The following is a 20,301-nucleotide window of genomic DNA, read 5'->3' as shown; positions in this document are numbered from 1 at the left end:
ATTTGGATGTTTTTGAGAAGAAACTAATCTGTGTTACCAAAGTTAACTCCTATATGTGTTGAGAGTACATAAGACTACAAAACATTTGTCTCAAAATCAGGTGATCCTATTAAAATAACTGCAAATACTTTACTATATTATAGGTAGACACTATTCAACACTTTATTTGGTAAAATATCTAAATTATTTGATAATTAAGTGTAAGGTATACAGTATTAATTTCATATCATAGTCAGGGAGATGATTTTTTTTCCATTTTTAATTTTTTAAAAATTTAAATCTTGTTTTACTTCTAGGTTGAACCAAACACAAAGCTTTTTCCAGCAACTTTTTTACAGCCTACAAGCACTAACTTGATTCAGTTTGAACTTGGTAAATTAAAGGTATGAAGTGTTTTTGTATTCTATAGAAAGACAATTTTTATGTAAATGTCCTCTTTTAAATCTGTTTATTTCCATGCAAATTCCTGCTCAGTTAAATTGGTTTAGGAAGGTTGACTCAAAGGTACGACTTGTAATTTGAATTCTATGTTTACTTCTGTAAACGTTGCTATTATATGCAGTTAATAGTTTATCTACATTTGTCAAAATAAACTAATATTATTTGAGGATAACGCTATTAATGTTGCGGGGGGGTTTTAATGGATTTTTTTTTGTTGCAATAAATTCTACATTTCTAAGATTTCTTTGCTATTTAAAAGTTGTACTTCCTTTGGGTGTTACGGGTTTATTCATACTTCCATGTTTCAAAAATAATTAACACATGTATTTGTTTCAGAATACCATGCCTTTATCAGCAGCGATTTTTAAAAGTGAAGAAAGAAACCCTATTCCTCAGTGTCCCCCTCGCCTTGATGTACAAACCATCACACCTGTTTTGTGGAGCCGGATGCCAAACAGCTTCCTGAGGGTAGAAACTGAGCGTGTCAGTGAACGCCACGGCTGGGTTGTGCAGTGCTTGGAACCTCTGCAGATGATGGCACTTCATATCCCAGAAGAAAACAGGTACAATGACAATGAGATAAAATTGCTTGATGTGGACAAAACATACTGAAAAAAGATGTCAGCCTATTCATTAAACCTGCCTTGCTGAATATTTACCCTAGAGTTGTTGAGAACTTTCTGATCTTACTTGATATCGTATCAGGTATTATTTTATTTCTGAAACTTAAGTAAGTACAAGAAATTGAAATTTTATGCCATGTACCAATTTACATGCACAAAAGAAAGCATGGCTATTCCATTTTATTTAAATTTCAATTGAAATAGCGTCTCTTAAATCTGTAGGTCTTTAAACATAGAGATTTTTCTCAGCTTGAGAAAACCAAGCATAAAGAACATGCAAGTACTATTTTGCTGATTTTTTTCTATAATAGAAGTTTGTAATATCTTCCTCTTTCATCTGCACTGAATTTACATTAATTAAGTTATGTTCTTATTGACAAGATAATGCCTTTCTTTGATTTTCATTAGGTTTTATCTTCAGAGTGAGGATAATAAAGATTTATGCAAATATCAAATGTCCTAACCAGTGAAAAATCAAACTATCAGCAAAAGCATAGCAGAAAGATCATTTAACAGCTGTACTTTTATAGTAACATTTAAATTTCTTTTAATGATTGAAAACTCAATTTTATTTATTGTTAATAAAACTGAATTCAAGAAAAGACTGAATGTCTTGTGGAAATGAACCAGTAAACCAGAGTAAACCAGAAAGGTACTGTTTAATAATGGTAATAATGCAGATTTTCAGCATGCCTAATACATCTATATTAAAAACAAGTTCTAATTTACAATAGATTCCAAAGAAGCATCTCCATCTTAGATTTTGGGGTTTTTTTCCTATGGAGTACTAATTTTAAGGAGTCTCAACAAATTTTTTCCACCACTTACTGTGTTTTAATGATGCACATACTAAGATTAGTTAGTATCAAGTCTTATTTTAGTGGTTTCAAGAGGAACTGAGTGCAATATTCAGAGACTATAAAACTTCTCTTTTCCAAAGTGTTTATTCATGGCATTGACTGGTGTTCTGTTTCTTCATTTGATAACAGATGTGTTGATATTTTGGAACTATGTGAACAAGAAGATTTGATGATGTTTCACTACCACACTCTAAAACTCTATAGCTCAGTCAGTGCTCTAGGTAACACTAGAGTTGCTTACGCACTTTGTAGCCACGTGGACGTATCTCAGCTATTTTTTACAATAGATAATCAATACTTACCTGGACTTCTGCGTTCTGGATTCTATGACTTGCTCATTAGTATTCACTTGGAGCACGCCAAGCAAGCCAAGCTCATGATGAGCAATGAATTTATCATTCCAGTTACAGATGAAACTCGAACTATTAAACTATATCCCGATGAAACAAAGAAGCATGGCTTACCTGGAGTAGGGCTTAGCACTTGTCTTAAACCAGCCTTTAATTTTTCTACTCCGTGCTTTATTGCGACCAGTGAAGATCATCAGACATCCATCCCAGAGATCCCCCTGGAGATACTTAAATGCAAGGCCATAAGTATGTTAACAGAGGCAGTGCAGTGTAGTGGGAGTCATATACGAGACCCTGTTGGAGGACAGGTTGCATTCCAGTTCGTTCCTGTCCTTAAACTGATAGCAACCTTGCTCATAATGGGTGTTTTTGATGATGATGATGTGAAGCAGGTGTTACTCCTCATTGACCCCACTGTGTTTGGAGATCACAAGGAAGAAACAGAAGAGAGGACAGAGAAGGAAGAAGTGACACAAGTTGAAGAAAAAGCTGTAGAAGCTGGGGAGAAAGCAATCAAACAAACAAAAGCTCCTGCAAAGGGCTTGTTGCAGACAAGATTACCAGAATCTGTTAAGCTTCAGGTGACCATTTATTATAAATATGTTACTTATATTCTACTCTTGATGAAAAAAAGATTGTGCTTTTTGTCTGTTCTCTACTTACTAAGATTTGCAGTTCTGAAGGTCTTTAATTCCACTTTGCCTTAAAACCTCAAATTCATTTAAAAGAAATGATGATGGTGCAGTTCTTTCTATGTGTGTCTACACTGAAAATAGATATGTACGTTCATATTTTTTTCATAAAAGCGGAAGGGTTGGACCAGCTGATCTTTAAATGTCCCTTCCAATCCAAACTAGTGTGTGATTTCTAGATATTTTGAGTGCATGAAGTAAAAGATTTTGTGTACAATGTAATATTATCAATCAGATAAAGAAACTACCTACTACTTTACAGTGTTAAAACAAAAATATGGGTAAAATGTCTCTCATTTTTACAGTCTGATTCAGTGTATAGTGTGTACTCAAGTTCTTCCCCAGAATTTGTAAAGCTGTTGAGATTGTCTATTTTTTCTATCCTAGATGTGTCATTTACTCAATTATTTTTGTGACTGTGAACTACAACACAGAGTGGAAGCAATTGTATCATTTGCAGACCGTTATGTATCAAAATTGCAGTATAACCAGAAATACAGGTACAATGAACTCATGCAAGCCTTGAACATGTCTGCTGCATTGACTGCCAAGAAGACTAAGGAATTTCGGTCTCCTCCTCAAGAGCAGGTAACATTAAAAAAAAATAAAAAGATTGAATTAAGATTAGAAAAACTCTTCCTAATGACGAAATAAAGTCCTGACTTGCTGGAGAACCAAAATTAATTTGAAAACAAGTTTTTTCCATGTCGCAAAATACTGAAGGCCAGAATGCTGAAAATTGTTTTCTAAAACTTAAGCTGTAAACCAAAATTATAAATAGGTAAAGTATAGCTATATAATAAAATATATCTTAGGCTAATACAGTGTTTTAACTATGTTTTAAATCCCTTGAAGATTAATATGTTGCTGAATTTTCAACTGGGAGAGGATTGTCCCTGTCCAGAGGAGATTCGGGAGGAACTGTATGAATTTCATGATGATCTTCTAATTCACTGTGGTGAGTGGCAAGCTGCTGATACAATTTTTGTTTGTCTTTTTGGCACTTGACAGATCAGTTGAAAAACATACTAGCGTGAGAGGTTTGATTATTACATGTATTATTGCCTACAAAAGTGACTTTACTGACAAACTTTGGTGTATATCACAAAAATATGGGAAGCCTGTGCATGGTTTCAAGTTTCACTGTTAAATCTCTACTAAATATTATCTAATATTATTCTGTTTACATACCAATTTTAGACTTATTGGGGGAAAATCATCCAAACAAGAAGGTTGTCTTATCTTAAAAGAATTATGTATGAGTACAAGCAGATAAAAGGTATTGAGGGAACACAATTGCTGCAAAGCTGAGCATCAGAAATTTAATCAAAAACAGCAGATGCAGAGTTCTCTACCTCCTTTATCTTAGTTTCCTATTGTATGCATAACTGGGAGTCAGTCATTATAAAACACTTTTGCACTGAATTACAACTTACAATTACAATTTGCACCATATTACAACTTGAATTGCCCCCACTCATTTAATTTGGATTTACTGTGCAATTTTATGTGGGCTTTTAAATGTCTATTTTTTGTTAGTTTATTGAGTTTATTGAGATCTTAGATTCAGACAATCATGGAATTATTAGCATTCGTAGTCTGAGTCATCTAATTATTACTGTTCATCCCAGTAATTATGCAGTTAAAACCGAAATAAACAAACTTTTCCCATTTCTATCTACTCGGTAGATATATTCATAGTTACTCTTCCAGTGTGTTGCTTAGTCCTATGGTTATTGGCATCCATCTTGTCCAAAAAGAGAGACCAATGTCATTACAGTGAGTTGAGAGCATCTCAATCTCTTCCCCAGGAAGAGCATGGTATTCTTAATGGTTAGGTCTTCCTTGTCCATCTTTTTGCTTGATGTCATTATCAAATGTTTACCAATACAATCTGATAAATCTTTCTCTGCTGGTTATCCCTAAAACCAGTGTTACTTGGAATGGAATGGAATTGTATTGGAATGGTCATGGAATTGTACATGGAATGGTCATGGAACTGTATTGTTTTAATGACCTGTAATTAGGTTTCTGTTTTCTGTTTGGAGGCATGGTGCCTCCTATACAATTTTGTGCTTGTATGTTAAGGCTTCTGATACTATTTTTCACTGCTATATCTGAATAACCTCCTAGAATTTCCAGCAACCAGCAAGCTGTGATTTCATGATAAGCCAATTAAAATTTTTCAACTACTTTAGCCTCAGCCAAAGATGAGTAGGTCTGTGGGTAGTTATGCTCCATCAATAACTGAAGCTTCTGAAGGTGTTGTACAAGACAGTATTAGAAGTCCTTAAAAATCAAGATTTGTGTAAGGCAGAAATTTAGTTGGTTTAACATTTTTTGGTTTCACAATCCTATGTTAATTTTTATTCATCCTTGCTTCTAAGTGCTTACCAAAAACTGTTTCTTTCATTCCATTCCAATTTTAACACAATTCCGAGTCTTAAAGTGAACAGTTAGAATACTCCTATTTATTCCTCTTTCTCTCTGTTTTTATTACATCTATCATAAAAAATTATTACAGCCACCTCCATTGTTCAGTGACTTAGCCCTTGATCTGACTTCTGGTTTCCAAATTTAATGCTCCTTTGGCAGCACAGAGTACTCTAAGACTCCAGGATGGAGATTATGAAAGACTTACAACTTACCTGGAAATGTCTTAACTTCAAATTAAATTAATTTTAGCTTAAAATCTTGTGGCTGGTATGATCATTGATTTAATTTAGCTGCTGATCACTCTTCATATTCCTTGAGGTGAAATGCTAGTTATTGTATGCATTTTTTTCTTTTTAGAGATGTACTTTTATTATTTGTTTATTACATTATAAACATATATTTTGAATGAGAGTTCAAGATGGAGAAAGTGCTGTCTCATGATTTAAGAAGTTTAAAGATCCTCTGGATTCTAAGGAAATCCATATTCATTACTTTGTACAGATTTATCAGAGGTGGTCACTGTGGATAAGTGCTCCTCATTATCTGTGTCCTGACTTGGTCCTGAAAATCAGTACTGAGCAATCACAGCTGCAGATTAAATGGAGTTCTGCTTGGAATGTTTAATCAGCTTTTTAGTACTAAGTATACTTTGCTATCTAAGTGGAAAACTATGTATGCAATCAAGTAATTAAAGGCTTCTTCATAATGAGTATAAGCAAATAGTTACTCAGGCAGTCTTAATCCTAGCACATCCTAACTGTGAGTGGTTAATTTTGCTGGCAAAATAATGGCTCTCTATCATATTTTTTAATGTGCAATTTCTTGGTTATAAAAAACCAAACAAATTTACAGCATATTTTGTAGCATCATATCAAACTGATGCTTATCGGGGTTGAAACTGTCTGTACCCAGGCACAGACCTCTGCCACTTGAAGGAAGCAATTCACCAGAAGCAACAAGAGATAGTCAGCTTCTGAATGGATTATAAGAGGATGCAGAATGAACAATTAATGATATGGAAGAGTAAATGAGACCTCATCTAGAGGAATCACAGACCTCACCCACCACAGTCCAACACTGTCTTAACCCATGATTCCAGTACATTTCTTCTTGTCCATCCATTTCAGCTTCTTAAGGATTCTGCTCCCAGTGTCTTTCTCTTGTGTCCAGGTCCTAAGTTATATTTTAATGCCGGGTAGTTTCTTCTTTTAATATTCTTGTCTGCTTTCTCTTTTCATTAATTACTGGTGACATTTCCTGTTCTTTTTTTCAAACTGAATATATCCTTTCTTCTTGCTTAAATTTCATTTTTCAAGCCAGTTACACTTATCCCGCTTCTTAAATTCTGTATTTACTGTCCAGTTTCAATTTTGACCTCTTTCATTCCCTCCCAGTGGCTTCAAATTTTATCACTTAGTCACTCCTAGTCATAATTTCCACTCCTCATTTGTAGCTGCCAGCAATAAAGTTTCTCCAACTTGATACCACATGTCTATTCTATTTTCTTTCTTAGCTAATTGTTTAGCACTGGTTTTAGCCACTGCAGTTTATTCTTTTCCCCTCTGCTTCAGGTTCTGGCTCTAATATCCTGTCTGAAAAACCTTTCCTTTTCTCAATTTCTCTTTGACAAGCAAACTGCAAAAGCTTGTGTTTCAGCTTGGCACAATTATCTCTGATCTGAAGGGACCCTGCTCAGTTGTTCTTTGCTTCTGCACATAACACATGTGTTGTCCAATGATCACTAAGATGGGAGAGGCTTCAAATGGTTGTGGAGCAGTGCAGTGAACTGAACTGTATTAAACTACCTGGTAAAATGACATTCCATTTCATTGTATACATTGTCATGAAAAGCATGTATTACTCACATAATCTCTGAACATCTATCTTCTCCCAGCTTTAAATTCAGTTAATGTATTTGTTTATGGCTGCTAAATACCTTGACTGAAAAACTGCTCTGTATTGCATGATACAGCCATACACTTCTTTGTTTAGCCTACATTCTGCAATAGAGAACAAAGGATCACATATTTAATCAAATATGGCTTTGAGTCATATTTAATTGCCATAGTAGACTCTTAAAAAAGTACCACCTCTTCGGTCATAATAGTGAAAAATGAATACTATAAATCTGGAGGTAAGAAGTGTGTGTAATGAAATGAACACTATTTGAGGGGTGCTTCTGGTTCTATGTGTTAAAGCTGCTGGCCTTACTACTTCTTCTTTTATCCTGTATGAAATGTGCTGGTTAAAAAAAATTCCTATAGCTATTTTAGTATTATTTAAATATCGAGCTTTAAACTTCAAAGATTAAGTTTTGTTGCTAACCAATTTTACTTTATGCTAAGGTATTCCACTAGAAGAAGAAGAGGAGGAAGAGGAAGATTCCTCCTTGACTGGCAAACTCCGCTCATTAATGTACAAAATCAAAGGTCCACCAAAAGCAGAAAAACTGGAGCCTAAAGAAGAAGAAGAGAAAGCTCCTAGTAAGTTTTCTCTCCACATAAATACTTTCATGATGCAAGTGTTAAAGTTTTACAGTCAAAAGGACTGTATTTTCTAACAAAATTTTATAAGGGGCTGAAGAAGACTACCTGTTTAAGTTTCTTCTGCCTCTTAGAACTATTATTCTGCATATTGAACACCTCAGATGCATTTTTAAACAAGAAATTAAAATGAGTGGAAGATTTTGGATCCAGATCATTACCTCTGGGGTTGAAAATTTACATATTCTTTTAAAAGAACTGTGAAAGGCTAGTTATAGCACAATAATCTAGACTCAAGCATTCTAAAATTGGGAAGATCTAATTTTTATGGTTTGGGTTTCTTAATGTAAAAATTCTTCTTTAGAGCTTATCTCCATTTCTGTCTATTACCTGTTCTTAGGCTACATATACATGCAAATACATACAAACACATAACCCCCCCAAAACTTGTAATCATGAAATTCTTATTCTGAGCAGTATTTCTGTACATATCCATTCCCTCTCGCATAACATGCAGGGGTTGTTCATGGTCTATACAAGTGGGATTGGTTTTCTGCTTGCAATTCCACAGCTATTTGCATAAGCTTTTTGTTGAGCCTCATTAAAAACTCAACTGATTCTCATTGCCATTGTGCTCACATGCCACATGAAAATTCACCCCAGTGAGAGTGATGTGTGGTATGAATCTCACAAAATTTGTCTTTGCTCTGATACATTTATGAGTTTTCAACCCTTACCAGTGACTAGAGATGGTGAGGAAAAAGCAAGGCAAAAAGCCAAATTCCTCCAGGTCTTCCTTTAGGACATTTTTACTAAGGTTTCTTATTTCCTTTCTGAATCAAGATTTGGTTTCTAGCTCTAAATTTCTGTAGCGCCATCCAGATATCATGTGCAGGATTCTTCAAGTGACTTGAAGTTGGTCAACCAATTATGGTTACTCTGGGTTTTTTTCCAAGTGGCTCAGTTCAGCAGTAGGCTTATGTACAGATGTGGAATGGTTAATTCACTTCAGGCTCAATAATTCCACCAAGAGTTGTGTTGAGATTAAACAGCAAGGTTATTTTACAACTCGTGATATGGCTGACATGTTCTTCCTGCTCTCGAAAGCACCTTAGAGTGTTTGTCCTGGTCTGAAAACATATTTTGGTCTGTTAAGCTCATTACTGTGTTGTAAGTACATTGAATCTTAAAGCAATCTGATATGCTGCATGAAACAGGGCTTTATTTTCCAGTGACTCATCTGTTAGCAATCTGCTTTCTCTTTAATAGTTGCAGGACCTACTCAGTATCTGGAAGTACCATTTCTTCTCCAGGTTTTGTGTGGATTCTATTGTCATGAATCAGGAAGTATTCACTCCTAAAGCCTCAGGGCACATGGTGTTTGGTCCTTGGAACAGAGCAATTCACTTATTTCATGTACCAGAGCTTTGGGTTACAAGAAATGTAGGCTGGAAAAATGATCCTGGAGTGTCTATTTTTCTAGAAATTTCAGATGATTTGGGCTTCTCCTTGGAGTGATGCACAAATATGCACATGGATTAAGTCATGCAAAGCACAATGAAAAATAATGTCAATATATAATATACTTGACCATAGGCTGAGACTCTGAGAGTTTTAGTCCACTTTCCATTTACCAAGAAAATTGGGAATTCAGAAATTAAAGGAAGTGGGTGTTGGAGATATCCCCAATCCTCTTACGTGCAAGAAGAGGTGTGGTGGTGTGCATGATGTGTACTTATTTCCAAGGTTAAAATCTCTGGCCTGGAGTGTCTTGGCTTTGGTCATACATACTCCGAGTGTGAATATTATAAGAAGGAACTATTTACTACAAATAAATCTTCCTTTCCTCTAATCATACATTAATTTCTTATCACAAATGAACTTTTACCAAAGTGAGGAGTGCCAGCAATTTCAACCTAGTATTAATGATGAATCAGTAAATTTTGTATTTAAAAACAAGTTAGAACTCTGAAAATAAACACATAGAGGCAATGAATTAGTGTTAATAATGATTATAGGACTTCTGTAACTATCAAGTCAAAACTGAGATAAGGCATGACATGCCACTAAGAGGAGAGCTATCTCTGTGAAGACAGAATTTGTTGCCACAGATTGAAAGCCTACTTATTGAACCAAATGTCAGAACTGTTGATGGGTTTGCATAAATACAATATTAAGTAACCTAAGAAAGAAGTGTTACTAAGTGAAAGAATAGTGTAGACACAAACTCCAGTGAATCTACACTATCTATAAACACTTCAGTGACGGAAAGTGGGCGGGAGCTGTTCTTGCTGTTGGAAGAAATTTGCGAAAGTCAAGGGGTATGTTTACCGTTAGTAGAAGAAAGAAGCTTGCATTGTTTTAAGAGGTAAGGTGGTTATTCCTACTCTAGCTCTGGTGTTGCAGACATTGCAAAATTCAGTGATGCTGAAAACAATTTTGCTGAGCCCAAAGTTTAGGGAATTTACCTGAAAACTAGGCACATGCTCCAGTTCTTGTTCCAACAAATGTTCATGCTAGAGTAGGAATACAATGTTTTTAGAAAGTACATTCACAAGTGACAGTGACTTGATATAGAAATGAGGGATAAATTATAAGTCTAAATGCCACATTTAATTTACGAGGATGATTCTCGAAGTCATGGTCAGGTTCTCATGGTCAGCTTAAAGGTTTTCATCGCCAACAGTGCTGGTGTGGACTTGAACCCTAAGTAGATGTTTATTGTCTTCTATCTCTCAAGAACTTTACACCTGCCTTGAAGGATCTGAAAGGTGCTTTTCCAATTTAAAAATCCTGTTTAGTCTGCTTGTGGTTTTTTACAATTTTTTTGTTCTCTACTCTTACACATTTTACTACAGTACACGTTTCTGATATTTTCTGTTGGAAGAGCCAGTAACATTTGATGTATTTTTCTTTTAGCGACACTGAAAGAGCTCATATCGCAGACAATGGTGCGCTGGTCGCAGGAAGATCAGATCCAGGACCCTGAATTGGTTCGGATCATGTACAGCCTCCTGCGTAGGCAGTATGACAGCATTGGTGAGCTGCTGCAAGCCCTGAGGAAAGCATACACTATCAGTGCTGCCTCCGTGAAGGACACCATTAACCTGCTTGCAGCACTGGGCCAGATTCGCTCACTTCTCAGTGTGAGGATGGGAAAAGAGGAGGAATTGCTAATGATTAATGGATTAGGGTATGGAATTAACAGCATTTTGCTTTTAAGTTGGTGTGAAGCTTTTTGTTATATAAGTAAAACCTATAATTTTTGTCCCTAAATGAAAATAAAAGTTGTCCTGAAGTGTAAATATGCACCAGAGATTTACATTTTCACATATATTTCCAAGGTGACTCCAACTTATCTCTCTAACAGTATCAAAAGGGTCAAAGTTTCTGTGAACTAAGGAATTATCTAAAGAAAATGGACTCCTTTTACTGCAGTTAAGCCTGAAGCATAAACCCTAATGAAAGTACATGTTTCAGCAGCTCTGGAGAAAAAGATCACTAAAATTTTTGCTGGTGTCTATCTATGCTGCATTTTCCCAAACTTAAACCCCATTTTATATTTCATGTATGAGTGAATAAACTTGCTGGTTTCTTTTCAGCTGGAAATTTAGAAGAAATTTCCTTTATAAAGCACTAGATGATGTGAGAACATTTTCTGCATCTTTGCCATAAAATTACCTCTGTTGAACAGTGGTATTAGGGTGCATTCCTGCATGTTTGTTATTCTTAATGTGTGACTAAATGCTGGTTGGGCCATTTAATATTGGAAGGAAAAAAAAATCAGAGAAAGTAAATTACTTCAGTTAAAATGGTGCATTTAGAAATAGAGAAAAATTATAGTGTTGTTACCAGAGCACTATATTTATTTGTCTTTCTTCAGAAATATTAAAAAAATTCTCTCCTTTACAACAGTTGTAAGAAAGTTCCATTAGTCTTACTATTCCAGTGTAAAAATTTATACTCTTTTTGTAACAATTGTGAAGACTAATCTCTTGATTTGACTTAATCAATTAGAATTGGCAATGGCTCATTAGGCAGTGTGCAACAATTTGTCAGTGGCACTGAGTTTGTAAATTTGATGAGAATTATATGAGGGATAAAGGATAAATTTTGCCTGAACATGGTATGTATATAAACACCTTTCATGGGGTGCTGTATTGAGACTCATCCATTCTCAGTTTTGTGTATTTCTTTAAAGCAGGCATGATTCCTGCATTTTGCCACGTGTTTTTAACAGGTTGTCCTAAAATGTTAGTAATCCCTGGATTCTATTGAAATCTATTTCCTGAATAATTTTAAAACACAAAAATTGCCTTCTAGATTATGAAACCAATATAGCAGATTCTAGAAAATGTTGAGAGAATGATGGGCAGAGTGAAAAAGTTAAAATAGTCCTCCATAATGGACCTGTATGCCACTTGTGACAGAATTTGGAAGTGCTCAGGAAATACGTATAACAGATAACCTTAAATACTAACTCTATTTATTGACTGTACTTTGTGAACAGAGAAAATTAATTAAGAGGTTACTACAGAAATATCATTGATTAGATTTCATTTCCTTGATCTCTGTTCTCAACTTAAAACCTAACAAAACATATTCTTTTACACTTAGATCATCACAGAAGTTTTTTTTATTTAAACAGAACAGATGGTAGGAGCAATTTAGAGATGAAGAATTGCCATCTTGAAATAATTTGGAGGTTAATATTCTCATTATGAAGAATCTATGAGAATTAGAGGAGTGACAGCATATTGAAATATGAAGCATTTTGTTCTCAGAGGTTTTTGTATTATGCTGAGTTCTAAGAATTTAAAGAATGTTAATACAGTGAATGCATACTTCTGAAGTCTCAGTGCATCGACTTAAATGAATTTGGGGTTTCTTAAAAACAAATTGTCTTTTCTCCATTTTAGGGATATAATGAACAATAAGGTGTTTTATCAGCATCCTAACTTAATGAGAGTCTTGGGCATGCATGAGACTGTTATGGATGTGATGGTCAATGTGCTTGGAGGAGATAAATCTCAGGTATTTTCACCACAATTTGTTATGTGTTTTGTATTTTGAACTTCATCAAAAATGTATTAGGATGTTTAAGAAGTGAACAAAAATATATCCCATGTCAGCTAAATTTTGCTTGTCCAAATTAAAGTATTCATTAATGAAAAAAGTAGAATTTTTTTTTATTTTACTAGAGGGAGAAGTCCAGTAGCCTAGCCTTGATTTTCAAAACCTGAAATATTATTGGTGTTTCGTTTTTCTTGTAATAGGATTGTAAAATCTTTTGTTCTTAAATGAACTATATACTTTAACTGCATTTATTAGAAGTGTAGCTCTGGTAGGAAAATTTACCTCTTCATCTTAAATGAAGTGTTACTACCATTAAATTTTAATAAGAGACTACATCAAATTTAAATTTTAATGCTCAAATTCATGTACTTGAATTGAGCAAAAATTTTCTTGCAGTTTTGTGTTCTCACTTTTCTCTGTGTTATGCTTAAATATATATGCATGTTATTTTAAAGGCAGAGTGGTGTAAATTTTGAGAAGCCTAACAGAAAATTTTCACTCTTGAAGAAAGTGTGAAGTACTCATATTTTCTTTTTTCTCTTTGCTCATGCCTGATGTTTTCATCTTGTTGCCTCACCCCCAATCTTCTCTGATCCCAGTATTCCTTATCTAATATCCTCTTGCCTGGCCACTAATTTTTCTTATGTATTTGGAACAATTTTCAGCCCAATATGTTACCTTTTGCTTATCTTTTTTCTGTCTTTCAAATTTTCATAATTTGATTGTCTTCTATGTGCAGCTGCACCATTCTTTCTTTGCTTCTTTGATCATATTGCTTATATAATTCTCTTAAATGCTTATACATTTAATCTGCCTATACCATTCCAGTTTTACAAAGTATTCACATACCCGAAATTTAATATTTCTGTTGCATTTCAAGGCAAGTTACAATTAATTATAAAATTAATATTACTTTGCTAATTTATAGGTATTACAACACCCTGGTTTTGCTACAAATTGTACATAGAGCCAAAGGTGATAAAAAACCCTGAAACCCAAAACAATGACAACCCTCAATGCCTTCTAATTTTATTAAAATGTTTTCCTAGGAAATTTTAGTAATACAGATCTACAGAAATTACCATGATAACCTTCAAAGGAAATGCTGACTGAGAAAACTGCTTAGTCACTTGGTGCTGTGCCATTAAATGTGCTTGGCCACCCAAAATAACCTATTTTATGTCTCTGTCTTTATGAATTGTATTTAGACAGTAGATACCTCATGAACATTTGTTTCTGTTCCATGTTAATAGCTTCAAGAGATGGAATGAGCAATCATGAACTGTAGCCTGTGATTTAGGGATTGGGCATTTTTCTGGGTTGGGCAGCAGGTTGTTTAAACTAGATCTCCAGCTTCTTGAAATAAATGGTTTATCATGAGACTGTATTGAGACATGTATTGTCTCTGAAGGAGTAGTGCGAAGGTAAAAAACCAAAATGATGGGAAGGTTTGTCAGTTCAAACTCATACCTCACCTATAGTTCTCTGAAAAATGATTTTTCAACACTTTAATGGCCTGATGAATGTGAAAGTTAAAAGGAAATGTGGGTCATTTCTTAAGTTAGAGTCAAAGCAACTGTCAGTTGCTTATCACCTTGGTAACTTCACTATACTTTCCTTGTTAGGAGTGCAGAAAGAGGAGCTGGAACAGATTGGTAATTAACATATTTCACTGCTTTGTCAAATTTCCTCTTCAGCAGATCGCTTTTCCTAAGATGGTGGCAAGCTGTTGTCGGTTCCTGTGCTACTTCTGTCGCATTAGCCGCCAAAACCAGAAGGCCATGTTTGAGCACCTCAGTTACCTACTGGAGAACAGCAGTGTTGGACTGGGTACGCCATGTAGCTGCAGCACCTAACAGCAAGAGTAGGAGCAACTGTGATACCACAAGGCTGATGTCCAATTTGTATAGCCGGCTGAAGCATGCTTAAACCACCTTTTTGTTTCACCTTTAATTATTTTCCTTTTTTTCCACTTCTGTTTCATGCTTATATGTCTGTGAATTATAGTAGAAACAGAATAGTCTGAATCTGAAAACACCTTGAAAAAATTGGTATCAAACATTTTTCTGTTCAAAATAGTTGTGGTTTGATATCTAAGATTAAATTGACTCCTTATTGTGCTTGCCTGTTTCATCTGGTTTATATTTCCATGCCTCTACAGTTTAGGCTACTGAAGTAAATTTCATACTTTTCTTTTGAACATTGAATGTATGCTTTTTAATGCATGTGCATTAGATTTGTAACACAAGGAAAATTTTACTGGCTAGATAGATGTTATTATTATAAGATAAGGCAAGATAGCAAAGATTTCAAGATAGCAGTGATTTAGCTGTTCATGCGTGAATTTGGCCGTAATAAACACAGAAAGCTGGAAAAAAATAAAGAAAGAAACCAGGTAACTGAAGCTTGGAATGTCTCTTTTTGCTAAACATAGGCATGTTTTAAAATTTTGCCTCAATAAGGCTGTGCAGAATTACGTAGTTAACATGTTGGTCTCCTAAGGAACTAGTATTCCTCTGATTTGCTATATTGTTAATACTGGTTTTTTTATCTGTATTTAAGATCACTGTGATTGAATAGGCTTATAGAAATGGATGTGAAGTCAGAAAAAAATCTCAGCATTTTCACTTTATTAAAAACAGTTGACTGTGTTCTTGTAGGAAGAGCAGTCTTGAAATGTACTATGAATATATTTACGTTCTAGATTCCAGCGTGATTGCTGCCCTCTGCCGTATGAATGTGATTACTGCAAACTCCATTTAATTATCATGCATTAACCTCTTTCTGCAGCATTTCCTTCAATGAGGGGTTCGACACCACTCGATGTGGCAGCAGCCTCTGTAATGGACAACAATGAGCTTGCACTCGCACTGGAGGAGCCAGATCTTGATAAGGTGGCTACTCTGACCTATTTACCAATTTATTAAATGATGTACTTGTTCTAACAGGGTTTAAAAGAGCAAGTTTGGTCATAGTAGTTTTTGAATATGTTGTATTCAGAAATACCCACTCTAGGTACATGTTGTTTCAAGGTAAGGTTGACTGAGCAGCATTTTCCCTGATTTTGCTTTATGCTTATCAGGAATCAGAGCAAAAGAGATTTATTTCTATCTTCTGCATCCTTTTACTATTGTTGTTAGGTAGAAAGGATAACAAAAAAGACATGAAACAGGAATATCAAGAAGTGTTGTTTTGGGAGGAAAAAATTGAGAATTAAGAGGAGAATGTTAAAAAAAGGACACAGGTCTTTTGGCTTAAATCATAGAGAATTGTGGGGATGGGAGTTAGAGTTATGAGAATGGATGGACAGGTATTTCAAGATGAGAGGTGAAACAGGATTTTAAAGGTAGGATCAATGGGAAACTAAATCTAGAATTCAAGTAACTGGCAATGTTAGGAATAAAGGGGAATGTGAGGAGAGACAGGATGAGCTGGAAATTGTGGTAAAATGTAAAAAATGGCATGAAAGTTATTTGTATATCACAGGAGGAAAACAGATTTAGAGATGGAATGCACAGTCAGAAGAGGAGGAAAGCAGGTAAGTTAGGAAGTTAGGTATGCTAGCAGAGCATTAAGGACAGAAAACAGAAAGCGGGGTTTAATCTAAATGAGGAGAATAGTCAAACACCTAAATGAGAGTGCAGGGAAAATCTCTATGCAGTATGAGAGGATCCTGTGGTGACAGTGGGACTCCTGGGACTGTTTATGATCCATATATGGGGTGGGAGAGGAAAAGTTGTGAAATTGAAATAAACGGGTGTATTACAGTGATAGCTTGGGGAAGACAGAAAAGAATATAAATGGAAAGGATGTGAGATGGCACAGCAGTATACTTACTAGGCAATATGCTGTTGAAAAGAATTAGCAATTCTCTACCACCTGCAAAATTGCTGAGTGCACTCTGTCCTGTCATTAATAAAAAATTAAAATGTATTGATATCAATCCTTGGGATACATCACTAGTGACTGGAACAGTACCAGTGACTGTCTTATATTTTCATGGAAACAACTGTAGAGAAAGTCACTTAGAGTAAATTTCACTGTTGACCATATTTCTCCTTTACTGATTGCTTACCTTGAAATACTTGGCACTTTGCTTACTGAAATACTTGGCACTGTACAAATCTTGAATGTTTAGACAGTAACAGATATCAAGCTCATGGAAGATTCTTCGTGGCCATTACCTATTTTAGGTGCTATAATCATGGTTAAGTGTTGTGCTTTGCACAAATGTAAGTTTATTTTATTTTATTCAAAATGCACAGCTATCTATAAATTTCCTTTTAGATGAATGAGGAAATTATTTTGTATGTATTTCTGAAATTCAGTTTAGTATAATTAAAAAAATGCATCATAATTTCTCAGAGAGTTCCCTTAGTTAAAGATATTCCTCTTGATAAGAAACATTGTGTTAGAAATTTTTGTATTACTAGAATTTTTTAGTCTTTCTGGGTTCCGACTCTTAACACTGTTCATTGATATTTATCATTCTTCTGAAAAATTATGATAGTTTTCATATTCATTTAAATTATTATTAAATATACAAATTATTATTTAAATTTAAATTATGCTATATAAGCATTTGATGCAATGTTTATTTTGCTGTTGTAGCAAATAAACCATACATGACCGAGTATGAATTTATTCATACTATTTCTATTTAAAGCTGATCAGTATTTTAGTTGTTGTGTATGTACTGTTGAAAAGATCTGGATTGTACAAGATTTTATACTATTTTTCACATTCCACATTTGTTCATGTTGTTGTATTTTCGTGTCATCATATAATTAGGTAACTTCAGGAACAAACAGTGCTAGCCTTTTTTCATTAAAAAATCTTGTGACAGATAAAGTAATGAGCTATGTTGTTAGGTTTTTAGCTTAAATGCCCAGAATATAAATAATCTTGTGATTAAAAAAAGAAAAAAAAAGCTCATTCTGGTTTATAGCTATTTTTAGAAATGTATTTCTAAACATTTGAATAAGCTATTACTTCTGTATTGCAGGTTGTTACCTACCTGGCAGGTTGTGGCCTGCAGAGCTGTCCAGTATTGCTGGCTAAAGGATATCCAGACATTGGATGGAACCCGATAGAGGGTGAACGTTACCTGTCATTCTTACGATTTGCAGTTTTTGCTAACAGTAAGTCTAATTTCTTGGCCTCCAGATTCCATCAGAATTAAATATAAAGAGAGGTTAATGCATACTCTTCTCATTACAAACACAAGACTATTGGTTTGTACTTATTGTTGTATTTTATTATTTTTTTTTTTTAATCTTCATAGTTGTATTTTTTTTTCATTTATTGCAAATCACATAATTGAGTAGATTAACCTGAAGCCATGGTAGCAAATCATGTTAGGAATTCCTTGGCACAGGAAGACCAGGAGTGGGGGTTCCATCAGTATATTCCTGCGACTCCTTGAAGAGAAGAGTCCCATGTTCTAGCATATGGTCCCTCCCATGGGAGACAGTCCTCTACAAGCTTCTCTAATGTGAGTCCATCCCACAGGCAAAAATTCTCACAAACTACTGCAATGTGGGGCACTTTTCCATGGGGTGCAGTCCTTCCAGGACAGGCTGCTCCAGTGTGGGCTCCCCACAAGTCCTTCCAGGAAACCTGCTCCAGTGTGGGCTCCCCTCTCCGTGGCTCTGCAGGTGACTCTGCCAGGAGCCTGCTCCAGCACAGGCCTCCAGGGGTTCACAGTCTCCTCTCAGGCATCCCCTGCTGCAGTGTGGGTCTCCCTCAGGGGCTGCAGGTGGATCTCCACATCCCTGTGCACCTCCATGGGCTGCAGGGGCACGGCTGCCTCACCACGGGCTGCAGGGGAATCTCAATTCCAGCGCCTTAGAATAAGGACTTGTTTTATATTTTGTAACACTTAGGAGAAAATGAAGTTTTCTTCTGACTTAAGAATACCTTTCAGGAGAAAATATGCATAGTGCTTTTTGGTCCTCAGGTGAAAGTGTTGAGGAAAATGCAAGTGTTGTTGTCAAGCTCCTTATTCGACGGCCGGAGTGCTTCGGGCCGGACCTCAGGGGAGAAGGAGGAAATGGTTTGCTGGCTGCTATGCAGGAAGCTATCAGGATCTCAGAGAATCCTAGTCGTGACCTTCCTTCCCAGGCATATAAAAGAGAAGGGTAAGTAAATGTGAATGCTTGTTTGTTAAATGAGGATTTAATAGCTGGTTCGATCATGCCTGCAGTATGTGGATAATAGACCCTGTTGTGTAAGGCATTACACAAACAGAGAGAATTAGAGATTCACATCCACAAGCAGTGGTCATATGGTATTCATAAAGCATTAGCTAGATAAAAGTGGAATAAGAGTTACAGAGAGAGAAAGCCTGAAGGACAAAACAAACGAGAAGACTGCTGTGGAATGAAGCTAAATTTAAGGTAAAGTAAAAGAGGAAAGTAGAAGGCTCATGTGAGGTCAGCAATTACACGTAGCCTGCATGCTTACCCTAGGGACAAAAACCCTTTAGCCTGGAGCCAAAGGGATGAGTATGTCTGGTGAACAGTCTCTGGATCATGTCGTTAGCTCCAGAGAAGAGCTATAAAACATAGATTAGCAAAATTATTCACTGTTATTTTTAACCTTTTAGTGATGAGGAGGAGGAGGAAGAGGAGACTGTGCACATGGGAAATGCAATCATGTCATTTTACTCAGCTCTCATAGATTTACTTGGACGCTGTGCACCAGAAATGCATGTAAGTTCATTTAACCACTTGCTCAGAAAATGTAGGATATTTGTCAACATAACTGCACATGTCTAGCTAAACCTTTCCTTATTCAAAGCCTTCTTCCCTTCAGAAGGTAGACTTTATGGCTTTTTGCTGTATCTAAATAGATGTATTCCCTGCAAGATATCCTTAAAAAAGGACCACGATCATTTGATTCCTTTATGCTTCTTTATTTATCTAAAATTTTGGTAGTCTTTACATGATATGGAATCAAAGCAAATATGAACTACGAGTGTTGCACAATTAAGTGACCAGTGTAATAGCTTCTGAAATTGACCCTTGATTAATTCTTTTGAAAGCCATAAAAATAATTTTTATAAGAATGTGATAGAGGGCTGCATTTTATGTGCATTGATTAAACATGGTGCCCACACCATGTGAATACATAGAAAATATGTAAAACAACTGTTTCAACCGTAATGCCTGTAACAGCCATGTGTAAGACTTGGTTTTATTAGAGTGAGTGTTGCTTGTTGTTGCTTAAAAGTCTTTAGTAGCTTAAAATCTTCTATGTATCTCAATACAATAAGAGTAGGAAATTTGGCTTGCAACCTCCCTATTTACTCTTACAAAAGCTATTGAGTTTATTAGCTA

At 35.4% G+C, this 20,301-nt stretch overlaps 1 protein-coding gene across 1 annotated transcript in view; it reads left to right on the top strand.

Moving 5' to 3' along the window:
- RYR3 (ryanodine receptor 3) overlaps positions 1 to 20,301 on the top strand; it is a 189,194-nt gene that overhangs the window by 92,849 nt on the left and 76,044 nt on the right. The window contains exons 33-45 of the mRNA XM_063398804.1: positions 297 to 383; positions 778 to 1,004; positions 2,054 to 2,855; positions 3,354 to 3,554; positions 3,822 to 3,924; positions 7,748 to 7,885; positions 10,805 to 11,078; positions 12,805 to 12,919; positions 14,662 to 14,791; positions 15,752 to 15,855; positions 17,967 to 18,102; positions 18,921 to 19,101; positions 19,569 to 19,674. Coding sequence (XP_063254874.1) covers positions 297 to 383; positions 778 to 1,004; positions 2,054 to 2,855; positions 3,354 to 3,554; positions 3,822 to 3,924; positions 7,748 to 7,885; positions 10,805 to 11,078; positions 12,805 to 12,919; positions 14,662 to 14,791; positions 15,752 to 15,855; positions 17,967 to 18,102; positions 18,921 to 19,101; positions 19,569 to 19,674 — 2,604 coding nt within the window. The remainder of the gene's footprint in view (positions 1 to 296; positions 384 to 777; positions 1,005 to 2,053; positions 2,856 to 3,353; positions 3,555 to 3,821; positions 3,925 to 7,747; positions 7,886 to 10,804; positions 11,079 to 12,804; positions 12,920 to 14,661; positions 14,792 to 15,751; positions 15,856 to 17,966; positions 18,103 to 18,920; positions 19,102 to 19,568; positions 19,675 to 20,301) is intronic.

This window comes from Prinia subflava, chromosome 5 (assembly GCF_021018805.1).
Source record: "Prinia subflava isolate CZ2003 ecotype Zambia chromosome 5, Cam_Psub_1.2, whole genome shotgun sequence".
NCBI classification, from domain to species: Eukaryota; Metazoa; Chordata; class Aves; order Passeriformes; family Cisticolidae; genus Prinia; species Prinia subflava.
This window is presented reverse-complemented; position numbering and strand designations above follow the sequence as displayed.